General features: G+C 42.0%; 1 protein-coding gene across 2 annotated transcripts in view; it reads right to left on the reverse strand.

Annotated features, from left to right (window-relative positions):
- Positions 1–3,121: 3,121 nt before the first annotated feature.
- The window catches only part of F10 (coagulation factor X), a 12,911-nt gene continuing 299 nt past the window's right edge, over positions 3,122–15,733 (reverse strand). The window contains exons 2-8 of one of the 2 annotated variants that reach the window (XM_026055160.1): positions 13,203–13,363; positions 11,704–11,728; positions 8,929–9,042; positions 7,824–7,964; positions 6,712–6,962; positions 5,181–5,298; positions 3,122–4,452 (exon numbers count right to left, since the gene is read on the reverse strand). In XM_026055160.1, the coding sequence (XP_025910945.1) occupies positions 3,905–4,452; positions 5,181–5,298; positions 6,712–6,962; positions 7,824–7,964; positions 8,929–9,042; positions 11,704–11,728; positions 13,203–13,363 (1,358 nt within the window). In that variant the 3' untranslated portion in view covers positions 3,122–3,904. The remainder of the gene's footprint in view (positions 4,453–5,180; positions 5,299–6,711; positions 6,963–7,823; positions 7,965–8,928; positions 9,043–11,703; positions 11,729–13,202; positions 13,364–15,733) is intronic. The other variant, XM_026055170.1, reaches the window with a different exon arrangement.

Raw genomic sequence — 15,733 nt, forward strand, 5'->3', positions numbered from 1 at the left:
TTGACATTGGTAGTAGGGGTTATTTCATTCTCACACCTCTTGAGAACATGAAGAATAGCATGTCATTTGTACTGTCAGTTTGAAAGTACTGTGTATTGACATACGAAACCAGGGTTTTACACTGACAGAATTGTTCTAGTTCTATGTTATTTCCCTAGTGACTCAGTCATGGATACTATAGCAGGCAAACAAGAGCAGTGTGGGTGATAATGCAAAGCTACCAAGTTTTCAGTGATGTCACCCTGCCCCACAAAGCACCAATAATGGCAAATAATTACTTGTGTGGTTTAGGCAGAGCTGCACAAAACCAAGTTAAAGCAAAGGTTGTACCTGTCTGCTCCGTCTGAAGAAAAAGGAGGACATTGAGAAGAAGTCACACTGTCCCACAGTGACTTGCCATTGTCAACCTCTGAGCTCACTGAGTATCTCTCACTTTTTTCCCTGTAAGGGTTCTGGGGCAGCTGCTAAATGAGAAATATTACAGTGCCAAGGTCAATAATTCATGAGAAAACACAACTTCTAAGAGCAAAACCCACGCTCAATGTCAGCACAGGACAATGTTAAAAAAGTAAAGGCCACTGTGTTGCAGCAAAGCCACCCTGAGAGCTTGCAGGTGCCTTGTCCTAACAAAGCCCCTTTCACCCATATGGGCAGCATGGAGCTGGGTTTGACATCCGTGTATGTCAGACTCCTCAGGAAGAGGGGAACCAAGGCAGGTTCTGCCTCAGCAGCAAGGCATTAATAATGTGCTTGTGTGGTTATACTCAGTCATGTTACTGAAACTCCACAGATATCAGGCTGCCACTGCTAGGGTAGATTTCCTCTGCAGAACCATGCTCTACCACCAATCCGTGTTCTTCCCGTCCATTGTGGGTAGCTCTACATCTTCAGAGAGTATGGAGCAAGCCTTCCTAAAAGAGCCTTATTAGCCAGCTTTGGAAATACTGATTCTAAACCAAAAAGGCAATAAGGAGCTGGAGTAAGTTCTCTGGCTCTTCTCCATGCCCCAAGGCAGCCAGAGCAACTTTTGTGCCTCATACAAGCTAGATGATAGAAGTAGAAATGTGGCTTAGATGTGAAAACTAGCTCAGGGCACCTCATTTGCTGTGCTCAGTAAGTGTATGGCAGACAGACTGCCTCCCAGCTCTGGTAGTGCCTTAGGAAGCAAGTAAAGTGCAGAGCTGATCGAAAGAAGAAAAAAGAGACAGCTTTTTTTCTGGGTTAAGGCCATTAGGTATCACATAGGATTTTGGTGCCATTTATTCCACACCACCGTGGATTGAGACTGAAGTGCTTACCTAGAATAAAGTTGATTGCAATGCTCTTGCCTTTTACTTCAGTGGAGTTCATGAACAGGTGACCTATACAGATGCAACATGCTGGTTGGGACCTCTGGAAACAGTCACTCCAGTCACTCCAGTCTCTGTCCCAAGCACCAGGGCAGCCAGTACCTTCACAAATGCACCATTTTCCACCTTATTCTGGGTGGACCTTTTTTTGCTCACACTAATTCATGGGGATAGCTGTGGTCTGAGGTCCTGTCTGTACTAGAGAATTCTGTCAGCTTAGTTGTGTGAGTCAGGGAGGGGTAAAGAGGAAGAAAACCTTGTTTGGTTTTGTTCTCTAGCATAGGTCACATGCCAGTCACCTTTTGCTTCTACTCCTAGGGACAGATCTGGTTTACTGTACCAGCCTAAAGAACAGCCCTCCCCTCAACCACCTTGACAGCTTACAYAGTTCAGCCTGTGTTTCACGTCAGTCCTCAAGGACTGAAGGTTCTGAGGTAAAATAATACCCTTAGCACAAGTACATAAATAGGATTTGGGTAGCACTTAGGCCTGAGGCTGTCCATTTGAAAAGGGATGTTTCACCCTGATGGAGCACAGGATAGGCTACAGGTGAAGGTGGGACAGGGGATTAGAAGATACAAACAAGAATCCAGTGGACAGAAGTAGTCAGAGAACTAACATTGCTGAATAAATATTTAGGTAAGCCCACAGGGTTTACACAGGTGGAGACCATCAAACTGGGGTAATTGACCTGCAGTCCTTCAAACCATGAGTTACTGCTGACTGCAGCAATACCTTGTTGTTATGCAGAGTTGTATTTCTAGTTTTTCAAGCTAGTTTGTTCAGAGCACCTGCTACAGGAACCTAGCCAGTGCCATCTCAAGCCCTAAGAGATATGTAGCAGAGGTCTGGTGAGGTTCAGTGTACCTCAGACAACAGGGAAGCATATTGGACTGGAGGAATCTTGGAAAGGCCACCAGGATGGTTAGGGGATGAGGGCACATGATGTACAAGAAGAGGCTGAGGGAATGAGGTTTGTTCAGCCAAGGAGAGCTGGGGGATCTAATTGCAGTCTTCCATTACCTAAATGAGGATTACAGTGAAGACAGAGTCAAAAACTTTTGCAGAAGTGCACAGCAAAAGAGCAAGAGGCAGCAGTCAGAAGATGCAACAAGGAAAATTCCAATTGGACATAAGAAAATTTTTAACTGTGAGAGTGCTAAAGCATGTGAACAGATTACCCAAAGGGATCACAGAATTTGTCTCTCTGGAGATTTCCAAAACTTGACTGGACCAGGCCCTGCACAGCCTGATTTAACTTCTTTGATGTTAGCCCTACTTTCAGCAGGGGGTTGGACCAGATGACTTCCACCTGTCCCTTCCATCCTAAATTTTTCTATGATTTCTGTGACTAGGATTGAGGCTGGGAAGGTTTGAAGAAGAATGCATTTAGGAACACAACTTCCCGTACAAAAACAAACAGCCTGTGAAGCTTCTGCCAGCAGAATTTGCAGCACAGATCAGGGTAGTATCTAATAGATGAAGGCTGGGAAACCCCTGGCTTAACTAATCTCTTTCTAAGGAAATTAGTATCTTGGTATCTAACTTGCCATATAAGAACCCTTAGGCCAGTGAAACCCTTAGGACCCCATCCATTCTCCACCTCCTCATTAGTCTTGACATAATGCAGATGAAATATATCACAAGTATTTGTTAGGGACATTTGCTCTTTTTTCACTCTTAAAAGAGATTTTGTCCTCGTTTATTTGTAAGCTGACTGAAGGAAAAAAAAGCAAAAAATAAAAACAAAGTTTTTTATTTCAAATGCTGATGTACATCAATATTGCACCTCACAGAAACACGTAGAACAACTATACATGCAATGAGCTCTCTGATCCTCAGCCATACACAATGCAGAACATGATACAGAAAACAGTGGATATGCACATTTTTTTCTGAAGAAGTAAAACAGAAATGTTCAAAGTAAACTAAAGTGAAGTACAACCTATATAAAGGGAAACAATATTGTAATTAGCAGCATTGACCTAGGTGGGTATTTCTGTGGAACATATTTGGTTATTTAGCATCACATGCCGAATACTTACCTGTGGCTCAGCTTTTGCCATGGAATCTTCTCTGCTCTCTTAATCTTCTAAACACATCAACAGGTAGAAGCTAAACAGCTCTAATAAGCACAAACTCCCTACTGAACCAGCTGGCTGCAATCTAAAGAGTAACTGAAGTTCTGGTCTTCCTACTTTCATCATGACTGGTGGGGGCTCATGTTATGCCAAGCAGTGTCTGCTGGAATCACTTGGGCAAACACACAGAAACCATAATGGCAATATAAAAATAAATGGATAAGCAAACACAAGATCCCAGGAAGCAGCCATTTTGTTTGGGGAAAGCTCCTCACTGTACAAACTCAAAGTAACACTGGCAGTCCACATATACATGCTGGAAGCTGGGAATAAAATAAGAAGAAGCAGCACCATAACTTTAAAGAAGCAGCTCTCAAACAAGTTTAGTAGATGTGCTAAAAAAAGGATAAAGTTTCTGTTACAGATTGTATACCTGCACCTTGTTAGCTAACAGAAGGATCAAGAACCACACCACTAAATTTTTTGTCTCAGGATTGCTCTTACCCAGCGTAAGAACTTGGACAGTTTGGTATAGACACCATACTTGCCTTTCCTTGCACATCCTTCTCCCCAGCTAACAATTCCAGTAAGAAAGTAAGTCTCCTTATATTTGGTTACATGGGGGCCTCCACTGTCTCCTTGACAAGCATCTTTTTGCTCCACCTTGTAACCAGCACAGAACATGTTTTCTGTTATCTCAAAGTTAGCGGATTGCTTGCAAGTGTTCCTATCAACATAGGGGACTTCAAGCACTTTCAGTTTTTTGGATAGTCGTCCACCTTCAAATTCACGCCCGAAGCCACTAACCATCCCAGATTTTTGGTTCATCAGAACATCATTAGCAAAGTCTGCTTCTGGAAGGCATGCTGGGATAACGTACTCAGAAAATCTTATAGGTTCCTTCAGCTTTATTATGGCTATGTCATTATCGAAAGTTTCTGCAACATATTTAGAGTGAACAAGTATTTTGTCCACCGTATGCATTGTTTCAGAATGTTCTTCCTTTTCTCTGTCCACTTCACCTGTACAAGATCATTAAAGGGGTCATTAATATGGGGAAGGTGAAAGAAATTAAAAGCAATCTTGATTAGAGACTAGTATCCCATTCCTGACACTTTGCCTAGGCCTTTATACCATACCAGCAAATTGTAAACATTTATTGCAACATTTATTAGCAGCCCATGGATGCCGTTTCAGTTCCAAGGTCTTGTCTAGGGAAATTATTGTACCAGCTTAAGTAAAGGATAAACTCATTCAGCTAAACTAACTCAATTTTGGGTGGAAGCTCTTACAGGAGATTGAGCATGGCTTACATCAGGGAAGGGAAACTGGTCTGGGCCAGGACTAAGTTCAGGCACAAAGTTGCGTTGACCTAGTATCACGCCTCAGAAGTGAAGTAGTCATAATTTGAGCTACTTTCTTCTTCCTCCAGTCAATGTGTCTGGAAAAATTATGAGCTTTCTAAAGAAGGACTCCTCTGATGAATGCAATGCTAGCCAATACTGCTAGAACATTTGTTCTTAATCACTTCCACCTAGCTGACTAAAAAAACAGAATGCACCATTACCATCTTCTACATCAGTTACTTATGTTAGTACAAAATAGGATGCCTGCAATAATGGGAAATGATGAAAAGTAAAACAAAACAAAAACAAAAACCATCTCACACAGGTTTCAGAGCACAGAGGATTAGTCCACAGCACAGGCTCAACATTTCAACATTACAGGAGTAAAATAAATAACCACTTACCAACAACAACTTTAATTTCTTTGGTTTGGTTCATGCAGTGAGCTGCAGTAAGTATAAAATTTTCATTCAAAATAGTTCCACCACAAAACTCGTCCCCTTCCTCATTTATTAGAACAGCCTGTGAGAGAAAAAAGATACATACAGAATTAAGAAGAGCAGTTTAGCTTCAATGAGCTAYGAACAGGTAATTGCTTTCTCTGCACTCTACATATGTGCATATTACTGCAACACATACTAGTCTGCAGGTCTCTCTGCAGTGGTCCTAGTATTGCATACACACACGCGTATGCTACAGACAGGCTACAGAGTCTCAGTTGTCCTTATATGATGAAGAGGTTTGGCTTCGCATATCGCCTCACGGTACTTAGTAACATCTTTTAGGAAAAGACACCAACTGACTGAGAAGGGAGAGTGCACCGCCCAAATCACCTCTCCCCTAAGACTTACTATCCTAAGGAATTCCTGTCCAAGTTCTGTTCCCAGTTTACCCTGCCTAGTCTTTGTGAACTGATTACAGGAGCTCATTTCGGCTGGTCCAAAGTGAAGAGGAAAACTTAGTTATGGAAGTGTATTTTTGAAGCAAATTCATGCTTTATCTGACATGCTCTCAAGTATACTACCTAAATGGACTGCTATCATGAGGGAGGACAGGGATGGAGAGGTGGAGGACAATGACATACAGTGTTACAGAATAGGACATGGTTGTAGACCATCATCTAGCACTGGATTTTTGTCCGAGCTTTCCCCTATAAATACTCATGTCAGACTAAGAATGAGCAAACATAATACTATACTAAACAGAGGCCCTGACTCTGCAAATAACCTCAACAGCACAGGTATTGTGGTTTGTTAGGTCATGGCTTTGGGAACTGAAAGCTGATTCAGTTAAGTTTGGGTAGTGCTGGCCAAGCCATTAGATCAGGAACCTGATAAAAGGCTTAAAGCTTTGTGCACAGCATTATCCTGGGCACCTCCTCTCACCTGTATCAGAACACTACACTATACTATTGCCATACAGAAGTGGACTATACACTAGTGTCCCCAGCAAGTGAGCAGACTGGAATGGAAAATCACACCAAGATGCACCACACCCGAAGAAACAAGGGAGAGAAGCCCTAGTTCCTCAGAAAGGTTGAATGAAATGACACAGAAAGACACAAGGCAGATAGATTAAGCTATCAGACCTTCAAAACTCTGCCAGAACAAAACAGTTTATGGACAGAAGTGGAATATAATCTGCAAAGATGACACTGTTGGGCCAGCATGACTCACAAGCCCTCTCTGGCGACAGGTTAAGCAGCACTATCTAAAATTGCACAAAGCTTTTTATTTTGATATTTTAAGGCTGCAATTTACAGAACAGTGTATCTAAGTGCCTAGATACATGCAACTCAACTCAACATACCTGCAACTACAAATGGCATCCTATATGGATAACACATACAGAAGGCAACCAAACTAAATAAGCAGTTGCACACTTTCCCTCAAAAACATGTTCTGCTTACATGCAGAGCACAAACACCTGATTTACCTGCCACGGACATTCACCAGGCAGACACTCATCACCACCTACTATCCTGGTATTCACATTTGGAGTCTTGATACTCGTTTCATTCCGAGGCTGGAGGGTTGGGCTTTCTGTGGTAGTAACAATGCCCTCTTCCAGAGTTGTTTCATTTGTGGGAGGCACATCTTGATCGCTGGTTATGTTGCTATTATCAGCAGGTGAAATAACTGACCTTTTCTTTCTTTTCACAAAAACTTTTCCACAGGGAAACTTTACTGTAAAGACAAGAACATTAAAATTAAAAAGGAAGGACAAAAACACCCACACAAGGGGAAACTCCTTGACAACACCCTCTTGCAATAAAATCAGCTGCCCTATTTTCAAGACACTAACAAAACATTGGCAGATGCAACAAAGGTGGAAGACCAGATGGGCTGAAAAATGAAAGTCATTTTCTAGTCCTAAAAGCTGTCTGTGGGTTCAGTTTCTGGACGGAGTTTTCAATTTAAAAAGTATTTAAAATTTAAACATCATCTTCAATTATTTATATTGTTATATTCAAGTACCTGCTATTAATAAAACCATCTTAACTGGGAAAATGAGCAAAGCATTCTGTGTTAGGAATCATATCACTCATGACAGCAATTGATTATTAGTTATAAAGGATCTAGAAACAAATGCCATCCATATATGGTTGACTTATCCCTCCCCTCCCCCCTCCTCAGTTTGTTGGAATACAATGAAAATGTACATCCAATAGCACTAATCTTAATTATTTGATTACTATTTGATTAGGTTAACTGCCATTAAAAGTATAAAAGTAGTTCTTGTAAGCTGCTATTTTAAATGTGGTGTGTTTAAATAAGTGAGATATAACTACAAGCACTTTTATCCTGCCAGCAGCACTTTGTTTCCATTCAGGTAATTTCTGTGAAAGGCACCTTGCAAAGGGTTCCCAAACATAGATTTGAAGATGCCCATCACTTCACCTCACACATGGAAGGCTTTGAAAATACAAATCAGCTAGCCTCAGTGCTAAATCTATGTCACTTAGAGCACTGACGTTTCAAAAGACTTCTTTAACTGTGAAAGAAGTCTCACCACCATTGCTATTAGTTCATCATGTGTCTTCGTACCTGATGAAACACAGCCTTTGCCATCTTCTGCTAGAACATACCCTTTCGCACAGGAACACACAACATCCTTCTGTGCACTTTTTTTGATGTGGCAGAACTGCTCACAGTCACCATTGTTTATCCTGCAGTACTTTGGTATGACTATAAAAGAGACAAGTTTGGAGAAAAGTTGTAAATAAACACTGACTTCACAGAAGATATTGAAGTTCACCAAAGTATGTAAGTAAGTACACTGCACTCTTTAGATAGGATCTGTGTCTCCACCTGTAAAGYGCCTGAAGCACATTTTAATAACAGCATCAGTAGCTAATATTAGCTTATGCCTTACAAAGCAGTCACACCCATAGCATGAAAAATGCTTGCCAAATGCAAGTAGGCACAGCCACCATGTCACAGTGAGCTTAAAAAGGGAGAGACAGAGCGACAGTGGAGGAAAGAATAAAACACTAGCAGAGAAGTCTGGATAATGGTATATCCTCATATGATTCCTCCCTCCTGCCTTACAAACCTCAACCCCTCATCATCTCAGTCTTGCACGTGAGCTTCAGTTCCACACCTCCCACTCCTACCTCTGGGTGACTGATACACATTCCAGTGACACCATCATTAGGGTAGTAGCTGGATGACGTAGACGTGAAACTCAGGAAGGATTTGTACGAAGAAATGGATTCCTTGCAAGGCTGAGAAAGTCCCTGCACTGTCTACTGAAAGCTACTTTCTTTGTCTGGCTCTATATTGCTATGAGCTGAGCAGGGAGGCTGTATTTCTGAGTTTGGAGTAAAGGCTCTTTGATATCAGTTATAAGAAGCCTATGCCCTCTAATTTTATCAGTGTCTTTTGGGGGTTCAGGCTCATGTAAAGAGGCACTACCACAAACAAGAGGGCTCTGGAGCAAGTGCAACTTCTGAGCATTCACTAACACAATCCAGTAGTGGATCCAGCAGGGCTTTGTGTTTCTGGCACTGGCCTCCAACTCATTGTTGACTGCCATTCTATTCCATGCATTTTTTCAGGAGGCAAATATTGCACATTAAAGACAGTGCTGACACTATGCTTCAGTTCCCTGCTAAATTCACTGCCACAGTTCTCTAAAGGAGAAACCTACCAAATTCACAGTTCTTGCCTTGATAACCATCCAAGCAGGAGCAAGTGTAGGAACCGATTCCATCTTTACAATGTCCGCCATAGTGACAAGGATTCGAGCTGCACTGATCTCCATCTACAAAAACAAACCAAAACACCAAGCTGTTTTAAGAATGTAAATACTGTCAGTGAACTCTGAAGGAGGTTAATTTTAACAAGCAAACTTTCATCTTTCTTTTTAAAACATATATCCTGTGAGTTGCCACATTCCAGACAAAGCAAAGAGTAGGAACAATATTTCAAATCAGCGTGAGTCATATACATGACCTAAGTTCTGCAATCTGTTTTTGATGGCTACTGTATGACAGCACATAGCTAAGCCTTTTTTGTAGAAAGATGAAGTAATACTGCAACATTTACAGCGAAGGCTTTCAAAACAGACTGGACATTTCCATGTTGTAACTACCCTCCAAAGATAATTTGATCTTTTGACCACTTAATGTCCTTGCAATTTATGCATAATGATGACAAACCACTTCTTACTTCTTTAAAGGTAATCTCATCCTATGTGCATATCTTTTGTCTACAATGCTGTTCATTTAAAAAGCAACAGACACCAACATATTAATCAGAAGATAAACAAAACAAAAAAATGCTTTTCAAAGCCCTGCTAGGTACATGCATGCAGGCCAAGTTCCTGTTTTGCGCTGCTTACAGTACCAAAATAGTCCCATTGTATTTGTTGAGGTATGAGCCTGAGCTTCAAAGAATTAGCTCTTACCTCACACCCCCCATACCTAGGCTGCGATCTCCCAAATTTGGAAGGTAGTTCTGCAGTCTCTCCTCCTCTCCATGACCTGGACGCAACTGGCTGACCTGACCCCAGGGCCTCAGCCACATGTACCTCACAGTTACAAAACAGGAAAGTGTGTGTGTGTGTGGGGGGGTGGCACTGCATTTGGAGGCACGTGCTATCTAGCAGCCCTTCCTCCTGCCCCCTCCAAAGGCACCTCACTCCTGCAGTGATGCTCACTGCCAYGGTCTCTCCCATCCAGTGACCGCTGTGACAAACACATGCTGTATCACATGACTCTGCATGGCTCTTCTGGGCATTGTGAAAAGAAAAGCAGGATATCTGGAGAAGTGACATGTGCTTTATAATTTTTCTCCTTAGATGTACTCTCCTCATTTTCCTGTACTTTACCACCTGCTCTACCTCCTGTAACAGTAATGCCCACAGAGGAGACAAGACGCAAGGAGCTGCTTATCCTAAGGATCCAGCTTGCAACCTGCATGATGGCTTTGGCCTGTCACCTTATCTGCTGCAGCTGTATCTGCTGCAGGGAGTATCTGTTGGGCTTTGTGTAGTGCTCCAGCAACTGAACATCCCATCCGTACCTGTGTGTGGCCAAGAACACCAGCACTCTAAAYGCAGCACCTGTGTATTCCACAAGAGAAGAGTTAAAGACTGATGTCTGTCCTCAATAGAGGGAAGGTGAGACCACCATTTACTGAAGGAAAGGCAGACTCAAGGCCTGCAGAACAGCTGCTGGTTTCTGACTCATCAGTTGTGCCAGAGGGCTCTACTCTGTAGTGGTTTTAACTAAGCAGCATCTTACTGTTAAAACCATGCTTATTTAGTCTTTCCCTAGACACCATAATTGTTGCTGTGGAACTGAGCTTTATAGCAATATTTCACAAAAGTATTGCAGAATCCCATACTAAAAAAGAAAATGAGAATGAATTGTTCTAGTAACTTGGCTGAGGGAAGCTGTGGTTTTCAATATCTCTGAACACCAAAAAAGTATTCATGGCCTGTGGTTTAAAATGTATGAAATTGGCATTTCAGCTAAGAGCACTGGCACTAATGCTCTGCTGCCTGTATTCTCATGAGAAAATGGGTTGAAATTTTCCATTCCTGTTAACTGCTGTTCCCACAGTACTGACGCAGGCTTTGTTTGAAATTTCAGCCTGTAGGATTCAGAGTTTATCTCCCCCTTAGAGGATTGTGAAAGTTCTGAATCTTCATCACGGCAACTATCTTCAGTTTTCTGTGGACTCCAAAAGACAAAGCTAAGCAGTCTTACTTGGGTCAAAATTTTTGAGGTATTCTTCACAGCATGCATGCTGGACACATAATTTCTGGAAAACACATTACTAAACACTAATACATTAAAAAGCAATAACGCTAATAACTAAGACTTTCAGAAAAAAAMCAGAAAATATTGATTAGCAGTATTTGCTAATCTGCTGGTTCGTCTTCTTTAATACCAAACAGTTCTGTAGAAAACACATCCCACAGAATGCTAAACATTACAGGAATCAACAACACTGTAGCATGAAAGATGATTGAAAGTGGCAAGCCAGACTGAGCAACACAATCAAATGCTTTAGCCAAGGCCAAAAATTAAAGTGCCACCCTCATCTATGACTCTTTGTATCTTCATATATCTCCGAATAGATACCTCTGGAGGACAATTAACTGGCAGAGTCACAACCCCAGCTTCTCACTGTCCTTTGTGTGCAAAGAGCCAGTATTCTTTTCTGAGAGGACAAAGATCATCCCAAACATTGAAGGCAGCTGAACCTTGCCTTAGAAAGAAGTGACTGGGTTCAAGCAACAGCAAGGCAGTAAATTAATCAATCAGATTCCCTTTTCAGAGGAAACAAAATGAGGGTGTCCACAGTGAAAAGAGAGGAAATGAGGGCAGGAAGTGGTTATGTAAGAGATGTGTCCTTTTTAGCCTTGCAAAAAAAAGAAGCTTAATTTTCCAAACAAATGCAGAGTGTTTCTTACCTACATAGATATTCCAGAATTCCTCCTACAAGTAGGTGTGGGGAAAGGGAAATAGGAGGAGACAAACAAAAGTTAGATAGAAATCAGTGAGTTCAATTCTTTAGAAAAATGTCAGAACTTTCATACAGACCATACTTGCAGCTAACAATTGTTAAAACAGAATATTTAAGTTACAGGCAAATATAGTGCCTTGCAGTCTGATACCGCCATTTAATAAATTAAAACCATATGATCCATCTATAGTGCCCAGCCCTAGAGAAACAAGTCTCATGCACTTTTGAGAAATACTTAGCCTCCTTAGAAATTTCCTAATGTGACTCATCCAACATAAGGCATTCACTTTCTTGCATAACTTATCTTTGTATTCGTTTGATTGGATTTACTTACACTCCTGCAATACCAAACTCTCAGTGTCATTCCCCTTTAGCCCCTCAGGACCTCAGAAATCCTGACACTCTAAAAATACTGTGTCTCTTGTCCCTTCTCCCTTCCTTCTTGCACTGCGGACTCCAGGTATGTTGCCTGTCCAAGTCTGTCTTTTTCATGATATCTGGTCACCAGGTAGAACAGACTGTGCTGGTTCTGTCATAGATCAGCCAACCCTTATGCTTTAAAGTACCCTTATGATGCATCCATGACTCCCCAACCCAGGTCATCTCAGGCACACTCCAAGAACATTCTGGCCAGCAAGTAATGCTGAAGTGAAATAAATCTGGCCTTAACTCCAGTTTCAGGGCTGTTCTTAACAGCCACATAGCTACAGCCAATGTTCCTGATGCTCCTCTACCCTCAGTCCCTTCAAGTTCTTAAACATTACCTTTTCTACTGACCTATCTCCTGGACATGCCCCATCTCTTTAAATCTCTCTTTAGCTTTGGAATAGATCTCCCTCCTGTCTAAAGCTAATTAGTCTCTAGGGTAGGGAAGGTGATACAGGAATTACAATGTAATTCTTTGTGACAATTTGATATTCAAACATTTAAGAACTGTTCACAGTACATATCCTGTCCATTTAAATGCTGGAAAGAGATGCACAAGATGATAAACCCTACAAAGCTTCTTCAGATAAGTAGGCAAAACTTTTGCATGAAGTTCTATGTCAGTATTTGCCTTCTCAATCTTCCTGTGGTCTCTTCGTCTAAGAACTCTTGAACACTCAGCTATGCCATGCAGATAGGTGGCAATATTTCTAACACAGCTAATATCAAAATATTTAAAGGTCAAATACTTCACAATGCTGATTAAACAGATAAGACAAGGTAAAAGAATGGAGGCTTTAATATGGGCTGGCCTTGCAAGTGCTAAACTAAGACTGTTTTCCAGCTTTCATATGTTTATGCTGTAGCAATTCCAACCAAATTCAAAAACACTGTCTAATTTTTCTTTGTGTTAAGTGATCAAGAGTATTTTGTGAGCTTTGATTCCCAGTTCAAAGACTTTAATACTGTTTTGTAAACATGAAATATATAGGCCTGTGTTTCATATTAGTTCATCCTTACAGTTTTCTCTTTGTCTTCAAAAGCTTCTCTTGCCTCTTCTTTCGAGCAACGCTCCTCATGGCATTCTCTTTCAATATTCCCTTTCTTCATTTCCTCCAAAAAAGAGTTAGCACGTTTTGTTCTTCCCAAGAACTTGTCTGCATTTTCTTTCTTGATAAATACTAGACAGTGGAAAAAAGGATACCAGTGCCAGGTAACAATTGGTGTTGGTAAAGAGCCATTAAAAATAACTGAGGTGAAAACAAAAACAAAACAGACCCCCCTCTCCACTCTGTCCTTAAGCAAAATTACCTATGAAGTCAGTCCTCACACAGACTCGTACATCCCAGGATCTCTCAGAGCAGTCTCTCTCTGAGAACCAGTGGGTCCAGGACAGATTGGAGGGCCACCAAAATTCTGTCCTACTGTTTTTAGTCTTGAAAATAAGAACACGCAGATTGGCAGTAAGGGTTTATATTACAGTTGCTCCTGCTCAGGACTCCAGTCATGAACAGAGTGACTTTCCTTGCTGCTCTGAAGGCCAGGGAGACTACATTCCTGGATTTGTTTTTAAAGCTGACAACCAGGCAACACCACTGGCTGCTCCAGGGTCTTGTGCACCAGAAACTAAACACCACACTGACTCAAGATGCAGAAATGTGTCAACATGGGGTTCACCTGATAGATGGGAAAAGCTGTTTCATGGTACAGCCCTCAGAAAAGAAACAGAAAATCTACAAGTTCTACTGCCCTTCACCACCCCAAATCCCACTGCTGTGCTCCGGGGTCTTTCTTCCCTCTTAACACCACCTCCAAACTGCCTGTTGTTACATTCCTGACTTACTTACTGAATATAGCTGCATTCTCAAGTTTAATGAAGAGCAGAAGTAAATGAACATCAGCTTTAGTATCTAAGGAAAGCCCAGCTTGAGCTCAGTTTGCTGGGTTGTTTTGTTTTTTAAAGGCTTGGTGGCACAGGAGAAGTGTGAGAACTGTTGCCTAGAAGTTTACAATGCAKGTAGTTGTTGATTTAAACTGGAGGATCAGAGGCATTAAATTCAGGTCAATCACTTTGCTGCATGAACAATACTGTTACTCTCCACTAATTTGCGCACAAATTGCCAGCTAGGAAGAACTGAAACAACGCTGGAGTAAATCAATTGCCATTTTTTACTACCTTATAAAAAGCAGATATTCTAGGAATGTTTGCAGAGTCTGAAAGCTGGCATGTAATTTTTTATAAACATGTGGAATTTAAAGAGAAAAAAAACAAAAAAGACAAGCACTTTCCAATCACTGACTGGAGTGTAGAAGACAGTGCTGCAGATGGGACTTTAAGGCCAATAGCTCTTACTCAGTGGGTAGTTTGCATGTACCTTCTGGAGCATATCTGAAGCAGCTCAATTCAAAACAAATAAACTAGCTGGTTACTAATCATATATCTTAATATTGTCTAAGTGGTCATGGAGAAGAGTTACTTTGCTTTCAGTGAAATTGGCGGATCAGCCTCAGGGAGCCAAATTCTGCTAGTGCTGTTTATATTAAGCAATACCACAGAGCATACATGTCCTTTGAGTCCTGCTTAGGCTGAAAAGGCTGCTTGCAAGGAAGGCATACAGAAAGTGCTCCTAAGTTCTAGCTCAGCAGTTGTTAGTTCACTATCTTCACTTGTCCTTAAACCCGCTTCTGCAGTTATGGGAAAGTGACAGGACACAGCTGGAGGGGTTATTGCCCCTGTATTCCTTTGCCTCCACATCCTTACTATAAGCAGCACTAGAGGATGTTTTTATAAATTTGAACTAGCCAACTAGCCTTCTGAGACTGGTCTTTTTCTTTCCTAAGTTTTCTGTCATGCTTCCATCTTCGAAAACATAAAGGACTGATGGATGTTGGTCAGCTAAAGTAGGGCATTCCACAAGCTTGCCAGGGACCTTATTTCAAAACATAAATAGGCTGATTCACTGAAGGAAGAGTTAATGACTTTTCAAGAAGTCACTTACTGCTGTTTTCTGTTTTGAACTTTGATGTTGACCCTCGTAACACAAACAGCAGATGACAGAGCACGCTGACGCTCTCTGTGCCCCAGCCCCTCATCAAGCAAACGTACCCAACAAAACCAACCACCATCCATCCACCTCAGTGTCCCAGGACAGTCACATTATGCCTGAAGTATTTAAGTATGTCACATTTTGAAGGCAGTTGTCCTCCCAGCACTAATGAAGGGAGGGAAGGGCTACTAATCTAGTTTTAACAGGGGGAAAACGGAAATGCGGAAACGCACACCAATCTGGGAAAGGCCACTCTGGACCAGGGTAGGAGATCGCACCCCTGGGGCCCTCCAATGCCGGGCTCAAGTGCTGGAGTGCTCCTGTGACTCCCCGGGAGCTCTCTCCCACAGAGGCGAAGCCCGCCTGCCTTTCAGCACCGCAGAGGGGACGGTGCAGGGGCAAACCAGCCCTCCGCCATTTCAGAGAGCCAGCCACTGAAGGAAGGAAAGCCCCTCAGGTGCCTGCTCCCGCCCCCTCCCCCGCCCGTTCCAACGGCTCCCCCCA

Source organism: Apteryx rowi, unplaced genomic scaffold (genome assembly GCF_003343035.1).
Source record: "Apteryx rowi isolate R43461 unplaced genomic scaffold, aptRow1 scaffold_123, whole genome shotgun sequence".
NCBI lineage: Eukaryota > Metazoa > Chordata > Aves > Apterygiformes > Apterygidae > Apteryx > Apteryx rowi.